This window comes from Podarcis muralis, chromosome 11, assembly GCF_964188315.1.
Source record: "Podarcis muralis chromosome 11, rPodMur119.hap1.1, whole genome shotgun sequence".
NCBI lineage: Eukaryota > Metazoa > Chordata > Lepidosauria > Squamata > Lacertidae > Podarcis > Podarcis muralis.
The window spans coordinates 55,839,393-55,859,156 of record NC_135665.1 but is presented as its reverse complement, the minus strand read 5'-3'; the positions used below and the strand labels follow the sequence as shown (position 1 = coordinate 55,859,156).

At 46.5% G+C, this 19,764-nt stretch overlaps 1 protein-coding gene across 3 annotated transcripts; it reads left to right on the top strand.

Moving 5' to 3' along the window:
- Positions 1 to 1,075: 1,075 nt before the first annotated feature.
- SKA1 (spindle and kinetochore associated complex subunit 1) lies at positions 1,076 to 17,917 on the top strand. Of its 3 annotated transcripts, none has more exons than XM_028749070.2 (7): positions 1,076 to 1,183; positions 3,299 to 3,394; positions 4,812 to 4,936; positions 8,897 to 8,988; positions 10,376 to 10,513; positions 15,628 to 15,797; positions 17,731 to 17,917. In XM_028749070.2, exons 1-7 carry the CDS (start codon positions 1,144 to 1,146, stop codon positions 17,814 to 17,816), a joined length of 747 nt encoding a protein of 248 aa, XP_028604903.2. In that variant the 5' UTR covers positions 1,076 to 1,143; the 3' UTR covers positions 17,817 to 17,917. The 3 variants fall into 3 exon arrangements, with proteins under 3 accessions (XP_028604903.2, XP_028604902.2, XP_028604904.2); XM_028749069.2 differs by having other exon boundaries at positions 17,361 to 17,917; XM_028749071.2 differs by lacking the exon at positions 1,076 to 1,183 and adding an exon at positions 1,190 to 1,281 and having other exon boundaries at positions 17,361 to 17,917.
- Positions 17,918 to 19,764: the final 1,847 nt, after the last annotated feature.

Below are 19,764 nucleotides of genomic sequence, written 5' to 3'. Positions count from 1 at the left end.
AGTGTCAACAAGTACTGTCTTGCGATTCTTAAGCAGAAAAAGATGTGAGATGGGTCTTATCTCTATAACTTGTATCTCTATTGTATTCTGTCATTAAATCTATGGTTGCTAGGATTTTAAGGTTAGAGTAGCCAATGGATAGAGGGACCTCACTCTGAAACCCATAGATTTATCATGTAGATGAACAGCAAAGGTTATTTGAGATGGGACTTCCTAATGGCTTTTGACTCATTATGTATATAGTCTCTATTACTGCTATAATAATGGGGAATTAATGCAGGTCTTTTCAACAGTCGCAATATGCAACCCTCTCCCGCACCTCCAAACTCAGCCCTAAGAACAAATAAATAGGCGCAGAGGCATAAAAGGTCGAAGCAGCGGCAGAAACCGGGCTGGAGACGTCCGTGACACGTTCGAGATTCTTGATGTGATAGAAATAATAGCAAGCCTATAAAAATGAAAACGCCATTCACGCGGATATCGCTTATTTTTCGAGCTGCAGTTCACTGAGTTCCTGAGGCTCTGCAACGGGCTCCTATTTATAAGACAATTCCAACGCAAATGAAAAGCAAAACTAATAGAAAAGCAACGTTGCGCAGCCAAGTATTCCTACTTTAAAAAATTAAAATATTACAATGGATTAAAATCGCCTTGACTTTCTAAGGCTTGTTTTTCGCAGACGCCGCTGGGTCGCTAAACGGCCGAGTTCTCCAACAAAGCATGCAAATGACTAAAGGCGGGCATAAAACGCCCTGGTGGAAGCCGATTTAAATAACCGTTTTCCTGTTATGTGGCTTTATGTGGCAGAGCGCCTGTGAAGCTGGATTGCTGTTTAAATTAAAAAAGAAAAATAGACATGCCAACCACAACCGTGTGCGACTCTACACTTCTTATCTCTATGCAATGCGTCGCTCTACCGTAAGCTTCCTTAATGTGTCGCTCTAGCCTTACTTGTTTCCTTAAGCTCTATGGCGGAAAAAAGGGTCGTCCCCCCCGATTCGCCAGCGACACCTGCCCGCGAGACTTTACTTGTTCTCGCGAGAGGCGTGGTACGTCCAGCTGATTGCGCGGGCGGTTTGAATCCAGAGAGCCTCTAGCGGCGCTGCGGGAAGGAGCGTCCTCGCCTCTGCTGCGGGCCTGGATATGGAGGGCAAGGAGGAGGCACCTCTGGAGCTCAGTGACGGTGAGGCAGCGGCTTAATGCGGGCAAAGGGGCCGGAGCTCAGTGGTAGGGCTGCTTTGCGTGCAGGATAGTCTTAGGTTCGAGCCCCAGCACCTTCAGGTAGGGCGGGGAGAATACATGGGTCCTTCCTGGAGGCCTGTTGCAAATGAACACATGCTTTACTTTACAGTGGTACCTCAGGTTACATACGCTTCAGGTTACAGACCTTTGGAAGTAGTGCTTCAGGTTAAGAACTTTGCTTCAGGATAAGAACAGAAATCATGCTCCGGCGCCGCAGCGGCAGCAGGAGGCCCAATTAGCTAAAGTGGTGCTTCAGGTTAAGAACAGTTTCAAGTTAAGAACAGACCCCAGAACGAATTAAGTACTTAACCCGAGGTACCACTGTATTTTGGATTGTTGTTGTTGTTTAGTCATGTCTGACTCTTCGTAAACCCACGGATCAGAGCACGCCAGGCACTCCTGTCTGGTCAAACTCATGCTGGTCGCTTCGAGAACACTGTCCAACCATCTCGTCGTCTGTCGTCCCCTTCTCCTTGTGCCCTCAATCTTTCCCAGCATCAGGGTCTTTTCCAGGGAGTCTTCTCTTCTCATGAGGTGGCCAAAGTACTGGAGCCTCAGCTTCACGATCTGTCCTTCCAGTGAGCACTCAGGGCTGATTTCCTTCAGAATGGATAGGTTTGATCTTCTTGCAGTCCATGGGACTCTCAAGAGTCTCCTCCAGCACCATAATTCAAAAGCATCGATTCCTAGGCGATCAGCTTCTTTATGGTCCAGCTCTCACTTCCATACATCACTACTGGGAAAACCATAGCTATTACTATACGGACCTTTGTTGGCAAGGTGATGTACAATACGATAATCTTTATTGCCATTGTCCCATACAGAACAACGAAATTGAAAAAATCTACATCAGACATTCAAAAACCAACAAGCCAGCTATCCCAGGCTGGTTAGCCCCCTAAAAACTCTGATACCCCATAATTAAATACAGTATGCTCACAAAAGGACTACCTTACACTGCGTTTAAAACCAAAATCGCATTTGGATAGAAACTGTTTCTCAGGCGGCTAGTCCTAGCCTCTAAAACCCTGTACATTCTTCCAGAAGGCAGAAGCTGAAAGAGATCATTTCCAGGGTGCGCACTATCCTGCACTATCTCTGCAGCTTTCTTATGGCACCTGGAAGCATAGATTTGATCCAAGGTGGGATAAAAAATTATTCAGCGCTTGTTTGGAAACAACAACAACCCACCCCTCAAAATCGATTGCAAAAAAACAAAATCAAGACAAATTCACAGCATGCAGGAGCTAAATCGCTCAACTTTTCTAAGCACCTGGGTTAGGCCTGTCTGAACAGGAATGTTCTTGGCAGGCGCCGAAAAGGGTATGACAAAGGATCATCATCTGCTTAGTCTTGTAATAGACAGTACTAGTAACACTATTAAAAAAGAGGAGAGCAGCAGGTCTCTGCCACCACCCCTGCTAGCCAAGAAGACCTGGGAAGGCTGAATAACTTCACCAAGAACGTAATCAGAATAAGTTACCGTATGCCAAGTCAATCCATCTAGCTCATATAGCCCACACTGGTTGGCAGCCCCCTTTGGGTTTTCAGTCAGGGAGCCTTTCCCAGTTCTTGCCAAGGGATGCCAGAGGTTCAGTTTGGGAAGCTTTTGCTTGCAAGGCATAGTGCCCTAACCACTGAGCCCAAATAATGGTACAGTGGTACTTTTGGTTAAGAACTTAATTCGTTCCGGAGGTCTGTTCTTAACATGAAACAGTTCTTAACCTGAGGTACCACTTTAGCTAATGGGGCCTCCTGCTGCCGCCGCACAATTTCTGTTCTCATCCTGAAGCAAAGTTCTTAACCTGAGGTACTATTGCTGTGTTAGCGGAGTCTGTAACGTGAAGCGTCTGTAAACCAAGGTACCACTGTATTATAATGCTTTAATTTAGGGAATGCAGTCAAGTTGTTTCTGATAACATGCTGATTTGCTTTAATGTTGTGTACCTTACAAGAAAGGGAGGGGGAGAATTGTCCTGCCCCCCCCCCCCGGGGAATAAAAACTGCTAGCTGTTGTTACCTTTAGAATTAACTATTACTCTTTTTTTTGTTTCAGAAAAATATAATTTGACTTCAGATTTTAACGACTTGTGTTCTCACATGAACACAAAGATTTCAAATATCAAAAAGTCACTTCAGCTGAGAAAAATAGGTAAGGTGGTTTAATGTTTCCTGGGCATAGGGGTTGACGGACTGAGTTTGTGAGATGGATTCAGCAAAAGATGTATGAAAGTTTGAGATGCATGTGAGAGACATACTAACCCTCCTGAGCTGGACCAAGTCTCTTTCAAGCCTGGCATCCTCTAGGTTGGAACAATTCTTGTTTTTTGTATAAACACATGGAATGTGGTTTGCACATGGCTACGAAGTGAGCAGGGATGTTTCATGCCTGCATAATTTTGAGAACATTTTCCAAAGTCAGTTTTTCGTCTGTGGTTGTTTCCTATTACTCTGTGCAGGAGTTCTCACCGATCCAACTGTTTGGTTTTACAAGCATGCTTTCTGTGTCCTATGCTCTTTCTTAGCAAGATACAAAAGGAAGAAAAACATACAGCTGTGTCTCAAAGGCTTTAACAATAGAGGTTGTGCCCTTGATCGCTGCTGTGCCTGCCCCTCTCCTGTGCTGCTGCAGTGCACATTTAGCCAGGCAATTTGTGGCTTTTGGGGGTCGTCGTCGTCTTTTTTTTTTTAAGAAGGAGGAAAAAAGATCTGTGTTGCTGGGTGCCATCTCCTCCACAGCAAGGCTGTCCTCCACTTCATTTTGTAGGATGTCTGTTGTAGCCATAAGGTTGCATACCAGTTTGATGCTTTCAGCAGAAAGGATATATATAAACAGGGTTTCTACTAGGATTTGGAGCAGCTTTGGAATTTGAAGGCTCTGTGCAGACATGCGCAAGACATCTGCTTGGCCACTGGAACTGATGAGGCCTCTGACCTGATTCAGAAGGGCTCTTCTTAGGTGTTTATGGCTATTCTGAACTGACCTCCTATTGGTAGGCCATACGCCCACTTAAATATTTGCTAAACTTTGAATAAGTTGTTAATTACTTAATTGTTAGCTTTATGCTGTACGGGTTTTTTTATTTTGTTGTGGTTGTTTAGCCGGTGTCGTGTTTACGCTATTTCTTTTTTGTGAACCACTTCGAGCCCAATGTTTTTAAGGAAAATGCTGTATGTAAACGGATAAAACTGGCAATAAGAAGTGACTTGTGGATGTATTTGCCAGAGGCTGAAGTGAGGTTGGGGTACTCTTGGGAATCATAGCATTGTAGAGTTGGAGGGGGGGTCATCCGGTCTACCCCCCTGCAAGGCAGAAATCTCAGCTAAAGTATCCATGACAGATGACCTTCCAACCTCTGCTTACAAACCTCCAAGGAAGGGGAGTCCACAACCTCCTGAGAGAAGGGTAGTTGTCGTGGTGTGTGATTTTAGGAGATGACAGAGCAGGAACAAAGGGTGTTTCTGGTGGTGACTAGTGGAAAGAGAAGTATGTATTTAACCTACAATGAATTTTCCTGTGGGAACTTCCTCTCTTTCCATGTCAGTGACTTGCCTTCCTTCTTTGTCAGACCAGGAACCATCTTTGAAGACGGTGCTTAGCAAGATAATTCATGAGGTATCGCTTTTAAACAACATCCTCAATAAACTGGAGACAGAAGTCAACCATCAGGAGAACCAGCAGAGTCAACTCAAGGTAATCAGTGCTTGAAGGGGACTTTTGTTTAAATGGGGGCATCTCTCCAGCGTTGTAAAGAGGATCCGCTGGTGCTTATTTGAGATGTTTCCATGCTTGTGTAAATTAGTTTGCATAAACAAGGTGGGAAAACTTGTCATACTCATATATATATATATATATATATATATATATATACACACACACACACGCACACACACAATATTTCTGTTTTACAATTTAAAATACTCATTTAAACATCCATAAAATATCAAAGACTTCCCTTCTTCTTTTTCCATGGTTCATTTTGCATATCTTAAATCCCTGCATACTTTACATAAACTAAACCATTCAGTTTTTCATTATTACATCCATCACTGTTGAATTTATCTTAACACTGCCAATGTTTTCAAGTGTACACAATCCCCCCCCCCCCATATATTCAATAAACATTTCCCAATCTTCTCTAAATGTATGTTCTTCTTGTTCTCTTATTCTATATGTTAGGTCTGCAAGCTGCATGTATTCAGTCAGCTTAAGTTGCCATTCTTCTTTAGATGGGAACCTCGCTCGTTTTCCATTTTTGGGCTAACGAAACACGGGCCGCTGTAGTGGCATACATAAATAACCTTTTTTCACACCTGGGAGTTTCAGTCTGAATTATCCCCAACAAGGTGGGAAAACTTGTTGCGCTTTGGGAGGGGAGTTCATAAGGTGATGTGTGAGGAAGAGCATACAAGGACTCGGTGAACAGGACTGAGGAGATGGCTCTCTGAAGGCCCTGGGCACCTGTGGAGAGCAAAAGGCCCCCTTCCTGAAACAAGGGGTCATGGCTCATGGCAGAGGTTCGGTTCCTGGTGTCTCTAGGTAGGCCTGGGACTGTAATATTGGAGAGCTGCTGTCAGTCACTGGAGACCAGGGGTGGGGTGACCATTTTGGCCCGGGGGCCCATATCTTTTTCTGGCCGCACCTCTACAGGCAAACCTTGGCAGGTGGCTGGGCCAGCTTCCCAAGCAGAGCCCGTGTGGTGTAGTGGTTAAGAGCGGTAGTCTCGTAATCTGGTGAACCGGGTTCGATTCCCCGCTCCTCCACATGCAGCTGCTGGGTGACCTTGGGCCAGTCACGCTTCTTTGAAGTCTCTCAGCCCCACTCACCTCACAGAGTGTTTGTTGCGGGGGAGGAAGGGAAAGGAGAATGTTAGCTGCTTTGAGACTCCTTCGGGTAGTGATAAAGCGGGATATCAAATCCAAACTCTTCTTCTTCATCTAACAGCTGGTTTGTTGTGGGTGCTTGGGAACCACCGCACACAGGGCTTTGCTGCTCCCATAGTGCTAAGTGGTTTGCACCGAAACTGCTGCCCAAAATTGAGGGTTTTCTCCTTCATTTTAGCAGCGGTTTCAATGCAAGCCGCTTGGTGCAACTGAAGCAAGGCATGCTTCCACTCCACCCACTGAACTGATTAGCATCTTATTCTACCAGGGAGGCAGGGGATTGTTCGTAAAATGCTGGTGCCTGTTCATTTATTATTATATTTTTATTTTATAACCTGCCCTTCACCTTGAAATCCCAGGGTGGCTTACAGCAATTTAAAACGTTACTTAAAATTCTAGCATCCATTTTTCATTTCCTTCATAGCCCATCAGATACGATCAACTTGAATGATCTGATAGGCACTTGCCCTGCAAAGAGATGCTGTTGTGTGCTGTCACTTGTGTTTTCTCTTTGTCTAAGATAAACACGCTTTCTTCACATTTGTTTAAAAATTAAACTGGGGGGGGGGGGCTGCCCCAGCTAACTGGAAACAGGCACTGGAAAAGCGGGCTGTGGTTCACAGGAGATTTAAACGACCAAGTGGCCCATGGATGGCTTTCCAATTTTATTTATTTTTTAGTAAGTGGGTAGTTTCATTCCCCCGCCCCCCCCAGCGGATGGTATTCTGTGTTAAAAATGCATGCAGCCAACAAAGCCATTTCTAGGTCTGCATCTGTAGTCTTTAAAATGTTCCTGTGCCAAAGGATGTGCCCAGAAAGCTTTATGACTCTGAAGCGTGGTGCTTTGAACATTAAATATTATTGAGGTAATTTAGGATCTTTTTATCAAATTAGGCCTACCTAATGGTGCACTGAGCACCGTGATGTGAGGGCCAGATATGGCCCTCCACATCCCTTGAAACTCTCTGTGGCGTTTGTGTGACATCAGGTGTGTGACATCATACTGGGTTCATAAGGAAAGGGTTAACTAATTGTAAAACGACTAACCTATAGGAACCCAAGGGGAGGAGTTAGAGTTGTTAAGAAGTCAGTCTGGAGTGAGAGAAGAGAGAGGGAGGGTAAATCTGTGGGTTGGGCTAGTCTGATGTGAGAGAAACTGTTAAGTTGAGATAATCAGTCAGAAGGTATTAGGAAGGTATAGGCCGGTAAAGAAACTAAGGATAAGAAACTGACAAGAAAATTAACTGAGAAACCATACTTGTTAATGCTTACAAAATAAACTTGTTTATTTGATTTAATATTAACAACTGTCTGGACTCAGTGTGTACCCAAGAGTAACGGGTTGGTGGCAGCGGGGAAGCGAACACAGTGGTGGCACAGGGATCAATAGACCGTCAAACGTCCAGGGACCCTGTGTGATTGCCACACTCTCCCTCACCGGCTCTGCTTTGCACCACAGGTGTTAAATTCCCTGGCTGGAATTCTGGGTGGCGGATAGAGGAGCACGTAGAAACTAGGCTTAAAAGGTAAAATTTGCATGTGTGGCTCCGCCCGCATTTTCCTCCGGCCCCGTCCACTGCTGGCACATGGCCCTCGGAAGGTTGCCCTAATAGGAATATGGCCCCCCAGGCTGAAAATAGTTTCCCACCTTCAGGTAAAGCTTTCCTCTTTTAGCACTGGGTACATCAACCCTATGCGTGGGTTGATACATGCAAGCACAGCAGGCTGAAATGATATGAGGATTTATCTTCCCTTGTACAAGCTTTCTTTAGAAAGCTTGCTTTTGAATTTGAGGCTGCAAAAAGAGCTAATCAGAGAGAGAATCCACTCCAGAGCCACTCAAAAGGCATATGGGAATCATTCAGAGTCTTTCACTTATGGCCTGGTTAAATTAATTTAAAGCACGAGTCGCAGGGATATTTCACTAAACTTGGCCTTAGCCCTCCACAAGATCGCGTTTCCGAACTGTGCCGTTGGAATACTGATAACCGTGGAAGATTCTTGGTCTTCTCTCAAATCTGAGGCGGTGCATATGAAAGCAGAATACTTCAGGGGACAGCGAACCCGAGATTTTGTATCGCCTGCTGTATAAGGATCTGAGAAAGGGGATTTCTCATGAGGCTGTGTTTAGACATTTTTCCAGGATGACAGATCCTGACAGGATTATTTGCTGCTCAGTGCTGATGCAGTGGTAACCGAAAAGTTAGATGTTTGCGAAATCTGTTGCCACGTTGAGTTGTTCCCTTGGAGGGGGTGTTGCTTGAAAGATGCAAAGTTTTTCGATCTGTGGTCCAGCTCGTGTTACACATCTTGTGTTGGCTGAGCCCAGCCTCACAGGGATTACATTCCCCCTCTTTTTGTTTAATGACCTGTATTACCATATTCATTAAAGCTGCGTGACCAGCCTGATATTTTACAAACAAGTTTTAATAACATGCAAAAATATTTAAATCATTAAAAATAATGAGAACCCTAGTGCAGTGGATGCTCGGGTTGCGAACGTGATCCATGCAGGATGCATGCGTCTGTCCACGCATGGGTTGCGATTCGGCACTTGTGCGCAAAGCACAATTTAGCGCTTCTGTGCATGTGCGACCGCCGAAACCTGGAAGTAACCTGTTCCGGTATTTCCAGGTTTTGGCAGTCCGCAACCTGAAGCATCTTTAACCCGAGGTATGACTGTAATTGAGGCTCATGAGCGGTCAGGGTTCCCTTTTCATAAAAGCAAAAAAACCCAAACCTGTTCCTCTTTGCATCCATCAAACTCCAGGAGCTCCAGGAAACGACTGAGAGGTACTACAGTGAAACTCAGCATCTTGAGGAAAACATGCCTATTCACCTGCCCAGAGGAATCCCAAGCAGGTAGGTTTCCTGCCACCAAGGCAGGTTCTGCAGTTCTTTAAGCAGAGGCCAGCAGTACTTTGGGATTCAGCCGTGTGCTCTTCCAGCGATGCTCAGTATTAATGGTTGAAGCAGACATTTTATGAGATGCTTGACAGCAGCCCCCAAAGCAGTTAGAAACAGGAAAAGAAAAATCCTCCATCACTCAGAGACTAGTTAAGGATTTAGGATGTAACATACATATATGATTAAAATCACAAATTTAGTTAGAGAAGGTAGATGAGGGCAGAACAGCTTTGTTGAAAAGCAGCCTCTCTGTTTTTGTTACATACCGAATAAGTTCTGGGGTAAAATACAGTTTATTGGAGATTTTGTGAAACCGAAGAGATTATAACCCATCTGAAAAACTATTGATGTGTTCAGAAATAAAGTATGATATCAAAATGATGTTCCTATTGGTTGAACTGGTTGAACTGGTTTTTAATGTGACTTCATGTATTAGTAGTAAAAAGGATTGCAAGATGAATTGCCTCTTACTTTTGCAAATTTTAATATACCCAAACCATCCTAGAGTGTATCTTAGACCTAGGCATGAGAACATGACTTTTCTTCATTCATACAATTTGTGCAGTTCTTTGGCTTCAAAATAGAAATTCTCGAGATGAACACCTGAGGGTAGGGTTTATTATGTTAGGGCATGGACTTAAAGATGCGCAGCCAACTCCCGCAGCCAAGCTGGTGCCAAATGCATTTCTCTGCTTTCCTTTGGACCACACCAGTGAGGCTGGTCTTGCCATCTGGGCAGCCCAGGACCTCCCTATGCACTGCTCTCTGCAGCCACAGCAGACGCTGCGATTCTGTGGGCTTGACTTCACCCACGGAGGTGCACACCATTGTCTTTTGGGACAGATGGATGCCACCCAGCTTGCAGTCTAGCCACATCTGCAAGGCACCCTGATCTAAACCACGGTTAAGCATCAAATCTTGCTGAGCTAACCATGGTTAAGGGAGTTTTCCCAGCACTCTGCCAAGTGCCGCTACGTGCCCTCTGGACTCGGTTTGGCAGCCAAAAACCATTATTTTGTTGTGGCATCAGAATCAGATGGGTGCTATCCCTGGTTCAGCCTTCTGTTGTTCATTTTAATGTTTTCTTAGGCCACTGGCACTTTATTCTGTATTTCCCCCTCCCCATCTCTCTCTCAAAAAAGTCACGTCTTGAACAGCTCTGTCATGAAAAATTGGCAGGAGGAAAGGAAGCAGCGCATTTTGTTGTATCTGCCGCCTCCGTCGGGGTAGATGAGCTATAACTTATCTGAAGTGGCAAAGAGAGGGAACTTGTCAAGGGTGCTTGTAGCTTCCTGTGTGATAAGCTTTCCGTTGTCGGCTCTGCCTCCCACTTCCTCTGTAGCACCCAGGGCATCACGGTGAAGGATGAAGCACAGTGCAAAGATGCTGAGGTTGCCGGTGGGAAGAAGCCAGCGAAAGAGCCCAGATGCATCAAACAAGCAGCCTTGTTAACGGAAGAGGAGTTTGAAAGCATTCCTGCGTAAGTAAGCAGTCCCCACCCTTAACCGGAGAAAAGAGTAGCCAAGTTTTACCTGCATTTACCTCTCAGAGAAAAAGGGACGTGGGTGGCGCTGTGGTCTAAACCACAGGTCGGCGGTTTGAATCACCGTGGTGGGGTGAGCTCCCATTGCTGGTCCCTGCTCCTGCCAACCTAGCAGTTTGAAAGCACGTCAAAGTGCAAGTAGATAAATAGGTACCGCTCCAGCGGGAAGGTAAACGGCGTTTCTGTGCGCTGCTCTGGTTTGCCAGAAGCGGCTTAGTCATGCTGGCCACATGACCAGGAAGCTGTACACCGGCTCCCTCGGCCAGTAAAGCAAGATGAGCGCCGCAACCCCAGAGTCGGCCACGACTTGACCTAACGGTCAGGGGTCCCTTTACCTTTTTTATCTACCAGAGAGTATCGGTTGCCAACCTTTTCAGGCCTGTGGATACATTTGGGTTTCTGAAGGAGCACCCCATCTGCTGGTCGTCCCCGCCCTCCGCCCCTTGGATCTGTCCATCTCCCAAGAGACAGAAAGTCTGTGCCCACAGATGTTGCTTTTCCATGGGATCTGGGTAAAGCACGGAGCGTCTCTCTTCCAACGTCTTCCTTTAGTACTACAGGGAAGAAAATCTTAACTACCCTTGCCTCCTCAGGACAAAGGGAGCAGTGATCCATAAGTGGATTACAAGTGTGTGTAAAAATAAATAAAGAATAAAAATCGGAAAATCACAAATTTGTTACATATATGTATGGTGCTGATCCCTGGATGGCACAGCTGCATATTCCTGCTTTGCAGGGGGTTTGGACTGGGTCACCTTTCCAACTCTACAATTTTATGACTATATGCAACGTAATCGGCAGCTGAACTCCTTTTTGTGTTTGGCTTTCTGTCTGGTGGCTCTTGGTTTTGTAACCTGAGCAGATGCCTCTCACAAAAGCGGTCCTAATTTATTCCGCATCTTCTTTGGCGTAATACCGAGCTGAATGAAAAGTTAATGCAGTCGAGCTCCGGGGTCCTCTGTGTAATGAACAAATTGCACGGCGGCATCTGACTCATCAGGACGAGGCAATTAATGAGACAGAATTAATCACGGCTCCCGTTTCAGAAAGTGCTGCTCCTTCTGCCTCCCCCCCAACCCCACTGCCCTCTTCTCTTTTCATTTAGCAGGAATCATCCTCGTTTCTTCTGGTGCAGCCAAGTCAAGGACAGTGGAGCGTTAGATGCCTTCATGTCTCCCATGATTGCCGTTGCAATTTGCCGTGGCCATTCCAGGCTCCCTGGCATTCCCTTCCATCCATTTCTGTCTGTCTTTGGGGGGTGGGGTTCAGGTAGCCCCCCATCACTGCACATTCAAAGAACACATGAGGGAGGGGGGTTGAAAGGCCGCTTGAGCCCACCACTGTTGACATGCTCTCACCATTTATGGGTATGAGAAGTGGATCTGCAGACTTATGTATTATTGGATTCCTTACCCATGCTTTACCATGTGCTCCCAGGGCAGCTTACAACAATATAAAAAAGACAGTATTAAAACCAATTAAATACAATTACAATCTGAAAAATTAGGGAGGGTTTGTGTGTGTGTGTCTATATATTGTCCTTGTTGGTGGTATGTTGTCATCTGGCTGTCTCGGGAGACAATGGAAGAGTGTGCCTTTGGGGATGAAGTCAAACTGTTGGAGACTTACAGCGCCTGCTGTGGCTGTAGAGACCAATATAGGAGAGACATGTTTTGTTGCAGCTGGGGCAGATGAAGGCGTCCAGTTTTGCTGCTGAAGGTGCGCATGGAGTTTCTTCTTTCTGTACTCTTACCGGCGGTCATTCTTCCACTGTTCACTGCTGTGGATGCATGACCTGGGTAAAAGCGTAAGATTGGCACAGCCCCTCCATTGGATGATATTTTAAAAGTTATTTTTATCTACCGTATTTTTCACTCCATAAGGCGCACCTGACCATAAGGCGCACCTAGTTTTTAGAGGGGGAAAGCAAGAAAAAAATTATTGCCCCAAAGAGCAAAGAAGCCAAGACAGCGAGTGGGATGTATCCCGCTGGCTGTCCTGGCTTCCTCTTTAGAGAGGCTGTGCGGGGCTATGGCAATTCCCCCACCTCCCGCAAAAGCCCACAGGAGCCGCACACCCTTTAAGGAGCGTGCGGCTCCTGCAGGCTTTTCTATGAGGAGGGAGAAAGGACTGACTGGCGGTGTCAGTCCCTTCTCCCTCCTGGGGAAAAGCCTGCAAGAGCCGCGCGGAGCTTGTGTGCGGCTCTTGGGGGCTTTTCCTGCCTGCCTCCCCCCTGCATTCGCTCCATAACACACACACACACACACACACACACACACACACACACACACACACATTTACCCTTACTTTTTAGGAGGAAACAAGTGCGTCTTATGGAGCGACGGTATTTATTTAAATTTCTATATAGCCCTTTATTCAAGGATCACAGCGCAGTGTATAAAAAACAAAAGAAAGCACACATAGTAACAAACGAAAACAATAAACCCACCCCTTCTATTTAAAAGGCCATAGATGTCTAATTAGCCAAAGGCCTGGGAGAATAGGAGTGTTTTTGTCTAAAGATATGTAACGAAGGCGCCAGGCAAGCCTCACTAGGGAGAGCATTTCACAAGCAAGGAGGCAACGCAGAAAAGGCCCTTTCCTGTGTTACCACCTCCCAGATCTCACATGGAGAAGGCACACGAAGAAGGGCCTTGGTTGATGGTAGTAGGGTCCAGCTCAGTTTATATGGGGAGAGGCGGTCCTCGAGGTATTGCAGTCCTGAGCCGCTTAAGGCTTTGTAGGTCAAAACCAGCACTTTGAACTGGGCCCGGAAACTAATTGGCAGCCAGTGCAATTGGGCTAGGGTTGGCGTTTTATGCTGAAACCATCTTGCCTCGGTAAGCAACCTGGCTGCTGAATTCTGCACCAGCTGAAGTTTCCAAACTGTCTTCAGAGGCAGCCCATGTATAATGTGTTGCAGTAATCTAACCTTGGCTTACCCCTATGGAGTAACATTTCTATGGCCCTTCTTGAAGTTAGCTGTGTTCAGACTGCCTTCTAAGCCCAGGGGTGCATGGAAGCCTCAGTGACAACTCACTGTTTTGAGGAGAAGTGAACAACTGAGCCAAGGTGTCCTATTTGTGTATGTTTCTTTGAGGCGAGGGATGGGGAAGATTAGTCTTGAAGAACAATTTGTTTCCCCTACCCAAAGGCCTAAATTGGGAAGAATCCCCTTTCTGCCACCCAAAATTCCCCCCCCCCTTCATATTTCTAATGTGCTTCCAGGAGAGAGAATCTGCGTTTGTTCTTTAGTTGTATGACTTTCTCTTTCGAGCAGGTATGATGAGGCAAATCTCGCTCTCCTGTCCTGTGTACAATTCCCTGGAGAGCAATATTGTGTTTACAGGGCTCTGTTAAAACTTGGACCTTATTAGCTATTTAACACACATCCATTTTTACTGTCCTTATTATGTGTTAGACCTCCATGTTTCTAGCCAGAATCAAGAGCTTAATATACCCTGCTAAACTGCACAGAATATATCACCTCCCTCTTAAAGTTTTTAGCACCTGCTTTTTCAATAATCTTTATTTTTCATCTTCTCCCACTTCTTTTAGCCTGAGTACATGTGTGCTTTCCCTGCCCTGCCGTAGGCATGCCTTGGTCTCTTGCGTTCTCATATATCAACTCACAAGTTTTTGGGTGGGTGGAGCTTTTCTCATCTATTAGCTTGCTTTCCTTATACTTTAGTGATGCTTGAAATGTGAGGTTCCCCCGTCTTGAGTTTTCTCCAGGCAGCTGCCGGCCAGACTCCTTTTGATTAAATGCCAGAGCCGAGAAAGGAGAACATGGGGAAGGGAGAGCAAAATAATATGGAGATCTGGTTTAATATACTGTATTTTTCGCTCTATAAGACGCACCAGACCACAAGACGCACCTAGTTTTTGGAGGAGGAAAACAAGAAAAAATATATTCTGAATCTCAGAAGCCAGAACAGCAAGAGGGATTGCTGCACAGTGAAAGCAGCAATCCCTCTTGCTGTTCTGGCTTCTGGGATAGCTGCGCAGCCTGCATTCGCTCCATAAGACGCACACACATTTCCCCTTACTTTTTAGGAGGGAAAAAATGAGTCTCATAGAGCAAAAAATACGGTACTTTGCACGTGACTTGATTCTCTGGGACACAGGAATGGACTTTCTGGTTCCTAGGGCAAGCTGCTTTCTGTGCCTATAGATGGACGCACACACACCTGTGTATGCAACCTGGACACCTGTTTTCGGGGGTCTTGAGCATGGGGCAGGTCACACTTAGACCAGTGACCAGTCAAGAGACCAAGGCCCCGTCTGCACTATCCCTTTAGAAGCAGTGTCATACCACTTCAAACGGTATTGGCTTCCCTCAAAGAATCTTGGGGACTGTATTTTTTAAAATGTGCTGAGAGCTCGGCTTCCAGGACCTCTAGGTAGGCCTGGGAGAGACCCCTGCCCCAAACCCTGGAGAGCTGCTGTCAATCAGTGTAGACAGAACTAGGCTAGGTGGACCCATTCGTCTCACTTGGGCAGCTTCCAGCGTTCCTGAAACTGAATCACACAAGAGACTTAACCTTGGAAACACTTGTAGGATCATCTGCCTTGGGGAGGGGAGTACCTGGAAGAAGAGGGGGAAAGTACCCAGGTGTGGGGCAGATCTAAGCTCATGCATACTTCTTGGGTGAAAGCTTTTCTACTGCAGGTATGTGGTCTGCTAATACAGAGCTGTGTGCACATATCTTTTGGAGGGTCTTAGAGGGGTCTAATAATGACCATAGAGTTTTAAGCAATGTTCCCCCCCGCCTTCAGCATGCTAAAATATTACTAAATGCTGCTTCAGGCAGAGGCGCAACCTTCCCTTTGCCACTGATCCAGGTGAAGCAGCCTTGCAGCTTCACACCTGACCATTGCTGCAGGTGTGTGTGCTTGCAATTTTGATAACGCGGGTTTCGTACGCGGATGTGTGGTCTCCCGTTACGAATTTGCCCTGAGAAAGGTGGGGGCTCTGCAAGTTTGGGCATAATTCTGCTTGTTTTGTGCTGTGCCATGTAAGGGGAACCTGTTTCCTTCCTTCCCCACAGGTACATGCGAGGCCGCCTGACGTACAACCAAGTCAATGCAGTCCTTCAGGAAATCAACAAGGCCGTGGTTAGCAAGTACAAGATCATGCACCAGTCCCCTAAGACAATGTCCGGTGCTGTGAGGAACCTCTTCTTCAGATTCAAGGAAGAGGAAACGAAGAATACAAAAGGTAGCTTTCACTCCTGAGTACGTGTTTGAACCATAGGTTCAATCCCTGGCCTCCAGGTAGGTCTGGGAAAAGGACTCTTGCCTGAAACCCTCAAGAGCTGCTGCCAGTCAGTGTAGGGGTAGGCTGAAAGGCCAATCTTGGCTCATTGGGGGCCCATGTTGTGGTGTAGTGGAGCCAGTGTGGTGTAGTGGTTAAGAGCGATAGACTCGTAATCTGGGGAACCAGGTTCGCGTCTCCGCTCCTCCACATGCAGCTGCTGGGTGACCTTGGGCCAGTTACACTTCTTTGAAGTCTCTCAGCCCCACTCACCTCACAGAGTGTTTGTTGTGGGGGAGGAAGGGAAAGGAGATTGTTAGCCGCTTTGAGACTCCTTCGGGTAGTGATATCAAATCCAAACTCCTCCTCCTCCTCCTCTTTTCTTCTTCTTCTTCTTCTTCTTCTTCTTCTTCTTCTTCTTTTTCCATGTTGGCCTGTAAGACCATTTCTTCCCTAAACCACACCCACCTGTTGATCAAGTGATCAACTGCCTGTGATAACTGTTGGTGAAGCAAACCCAGGATTGCCCCCTTCGCTCATCAACTAGTGAGTGGAGCGTTCAGTCCTGCTGCCACCTATCAGTCAACCTGATGTCATGTCAGATGATTGACAGCTGGGTGGGCCCATCCTGCTTGTATGCATAAAGGTAAAGGGACCCCTGACCATTAGGTCCAGTCGTGGCCGACTCTGGGGTTGTGGTGCTCATCTCGCTTTATTGGCCGAGGGAGCCGGCGTACAGCTTCCAGGTCATGTGGCCAGCATGACTAAGCCACTTCTGGCGAACCAGAGCAGCACACGGAAATGCCATTTACCTTCCCGCTGGAGTGGTACCTATTTATCTACTTGCACTTTGACGTGCTTTCAAACTGCTAGGTTGGCAGGAGCAGGGACTGAGCAACGGGAGCTCACCCCGTCGCGGGAATTCCAACTGCCGACCTTCTGATCAGCAAGCCCTAGGCTCTGTGGTTTAACCCACAGCGCCTCCCGCGTCGCATACTTGTATGCGTATTGGGGGCCAAATATCTATCACTGGTAGTTCCTCCCCAACTCTTCCAAATTGAATGCTTGTTTTTAATTTTTGTAAACTGCTCAGATTCATTTGGATTGGCAAGGGGTATAAAATAAACTCGCACCTTGGAAGTCGGACAGAATCCGTTCCAGAAGTCCGTTCGACTTCCAAAATGGTCGAAAACCAAAGTTCGGCTTCTGATTGGCTGCAGGAAGCTCCTTCAGCCAATCGGAAGCTGCGGAAGCAACCATTGGACGTTCGGCTTCCAAAAATAGTTCGCAAACCGGAACAGTGACTTCCGGGTTTGCAATGTTCGGGAACTAAGCTGTTTGACTTCCAAAGTACGACTGTACATATTTAAAAGATTTCTTACTCGCCCTCCATTTCTGGGTGGGGACGACTGTACTTTTTTTTTTTTTAAAAAAAAAGTAAAACCAATCCAAGGAAAAGTGGGACTGGAATTAAACGAAGGGTAAAGTACTCTGTACCAGGATGAAACATGAATTGTGTCTCTGCAGGCCAGTTCTTCATTGTGGAGGCCGACGTGGAAGAATTTACACAGCTCAAGGCAGACAAGCGTTTCCACAGCATCCTGACCATTTTGCGACATTGCCAGAGACTGCGAGAGATCCGTGGCTCGCGCCTGGTCCGTTATGCCATCTGCTGAGGTGCTGTCAGGGTGTTTGAGGCTTGTGGTTGGAGGTTCCTCTCGCCCCGCTCCTCAGGACTGTGCCGCAAAACAGAATCCTTCCTTCGTCTAGAGTTTTACATGGCAAGGCTGTTTCTTTACTCCTCTTTCTTCCTACCCTCCTTCATTATTGTTGGAGAAAGTAGGTTTCATTTGCATCCATAAAATACAATATCTATAATTTTCATCTTTCTGCAAAGGTATGAAGCTATACATCCTACGAGTGCGATTCCCACCCACCTGGTTTTGGGGTTTCTACCTGTTGAGCTTGAACTGCATTTTATAGCAAAGCAGAGGGCAAATGGGTTGAACCAAGAACTGCCTCTAAACCATTGTTCAAAGCTTGAGATTTGGAATTGCTGAAATACCAATAAAGAGTTGAAAGCACTGGGCGAGTCGGAATCCTTGCTAACTTTCTTCATCTTTGGGATGCTTCCTCAATTATAAAAAGGTAAAGAGACCCCTGACCATTAGGTCCAGTCGTGGCCGACTCTGGGGTTGTGGCGCTCATCTCGCTTTATTGGCCGAGGGAGCTGGCATACAGCTTCCGGGTCATGTGGCCAGCATGACTTAGCCGCTTCTGGCAAACCAGAGCAGTGCACGGAAACGCCGTTTACCTTCCCGCCACAGTGGTACCTATTTATCTACTTGCACTTTGATGTGCTTTTGAACTGCTAGGTTGGCAGGAGCAGGGACCGAGCAACGGGAGCTCACCCTGTCGCAGGGATTCGAACTGCCAACCTTCTGATTGGCAAGCCCTAGGCTCAGTGGTTTAGACCACAGCGCCACCCGCCTCCCATGCTTCCTCAATTACTACATCCCAAAGTGTAGGTGAACAAGCCATTGTTGGAGGTGTGCCGCTGAACACAAAGCCTGGGTGTATGTTTTTGAGTAGAGTGTGATGGGAGGTCCCTCTGGCGGAGTCCCGTATTGAAGCATCGGTACACATCCGAAAGACACGCGCACGCTATAAGGAGAGTCAGCGAAAACAGTTGTGTAGGAATTGTAGCATCAAGTATTTTATTATTTACAGCAAGAGAAACAAATAAAACATGGCAATCTGCATGAGCTCTTTCTCACACACGTCCTCTCTAGCTTCCTAGCTGGACAGAGAACAAAGAGCGGAAGTTTATCAGCTTGACTTCCGCTTACGCACACAATCTTAAGAAATGAAAACATCCGATTGTGTGACCCTCTGCAATAGTGGCAGTGAAAATACTGACAGAGTGAACAGTACGGTGTTCTGTTTACCAGGGGATCCCACCAGGCTGGAGCTCACCTGGGTTTGTTGTTGTTGTTTAGTCATTTAGTCGTGTCCGACTCTTCTTGACTCCATGGACCAGAGCACGCCAGGCACTCCTGTCTTCCACTGCCTCCTGCAGTTTGGTCAAACTCATGTTGGTAGCTTTGAGAATACTGTCCAACCATCTCATCCTCTGTTGTCCCCTTCTCCTTGTGCCCCTCAGTCTTTCCCAACATCAGGGTCTTTTCCAGGGAGTCTTTTCTTCTCATGAGGTGGCCAAAGTCTTGGAGCCTCAGCTTCAGGATCTGTCCTTCCAGTGAGCACTCAGGGCTGATTTCCTTCAGAATGGATAGGTTTGATCTTCTTGCAGTCCATGGGACTCTCAAGAGTCTCCTCCAGCACCATAATTCAAAAGCATCAATTCTTCGGCGGTCAGCCTTCTTTATGGTCCAGCTCTCACTTCCATACATCACGACTGGGAAAACCATAGCTTTAACTATACGGACCTTTGTTGGCAAGGTGATGTCTCTGCTTTTTTGGTTGCTGCCATTCAGGAAAGATAGCAAACCGTAACCAGACCAAAAGAGGGCAGTAAGAGGCATGGAAATGTCCTATGAGCAAATGTTGGAGCTGCGTAGGCCTATGTTCATAAGTTCCACTTTTTATTCACACCTCCATGATACTGCCTCTCATTTCCACCAAATCTTCCCTCAAAGTCCATCTTTGATGGGGTCACGATGATCATCTAGTCTCACCTGCAATGCAGGAATCTTTTGCCCAATGTGGGACTTGAACCCACAGCCCTGAAATTAAGAGTCCCACGCTCTACTGGCTGAGCTATCATCAGGCAGTCGGACTTGTAACACTGCAAAGGTGCAAAAACACAAAGCACCTTGCTTTGTGTAGAGATCATAAGACAACTGCCTAAATCTCATTAGCATTGGTGTGGCTTCGCTCTGTTTAACTGCTATTGATTTCCGTGATGTTCTCA

Excerpts from the sequence above, each read along its gene's own strand:
- SKA1 (XM_028749069.2), top strand. The coding sequence starts at position 1,144 with ATGGAGGGCAAGGAGGAGGCACCTCTGGAGCTCAGTGACG. Across the intron at positions 4,937-8,896 it reads ACCAGCAGAGTCAACTCAAG|GAGCTCCAGGAAACGACTGA; the intron begins GTAATCAGTGCT and ends ATCAAACTCCAG. Across the intron at positions 8,989-10,375 it reads CCCAGAGGAATCCCAAGCAG|CACCCAGGGCATCACGGTGA; the intron begins GTAGGTTTCCTG and ends CTTCCTCTGTAG.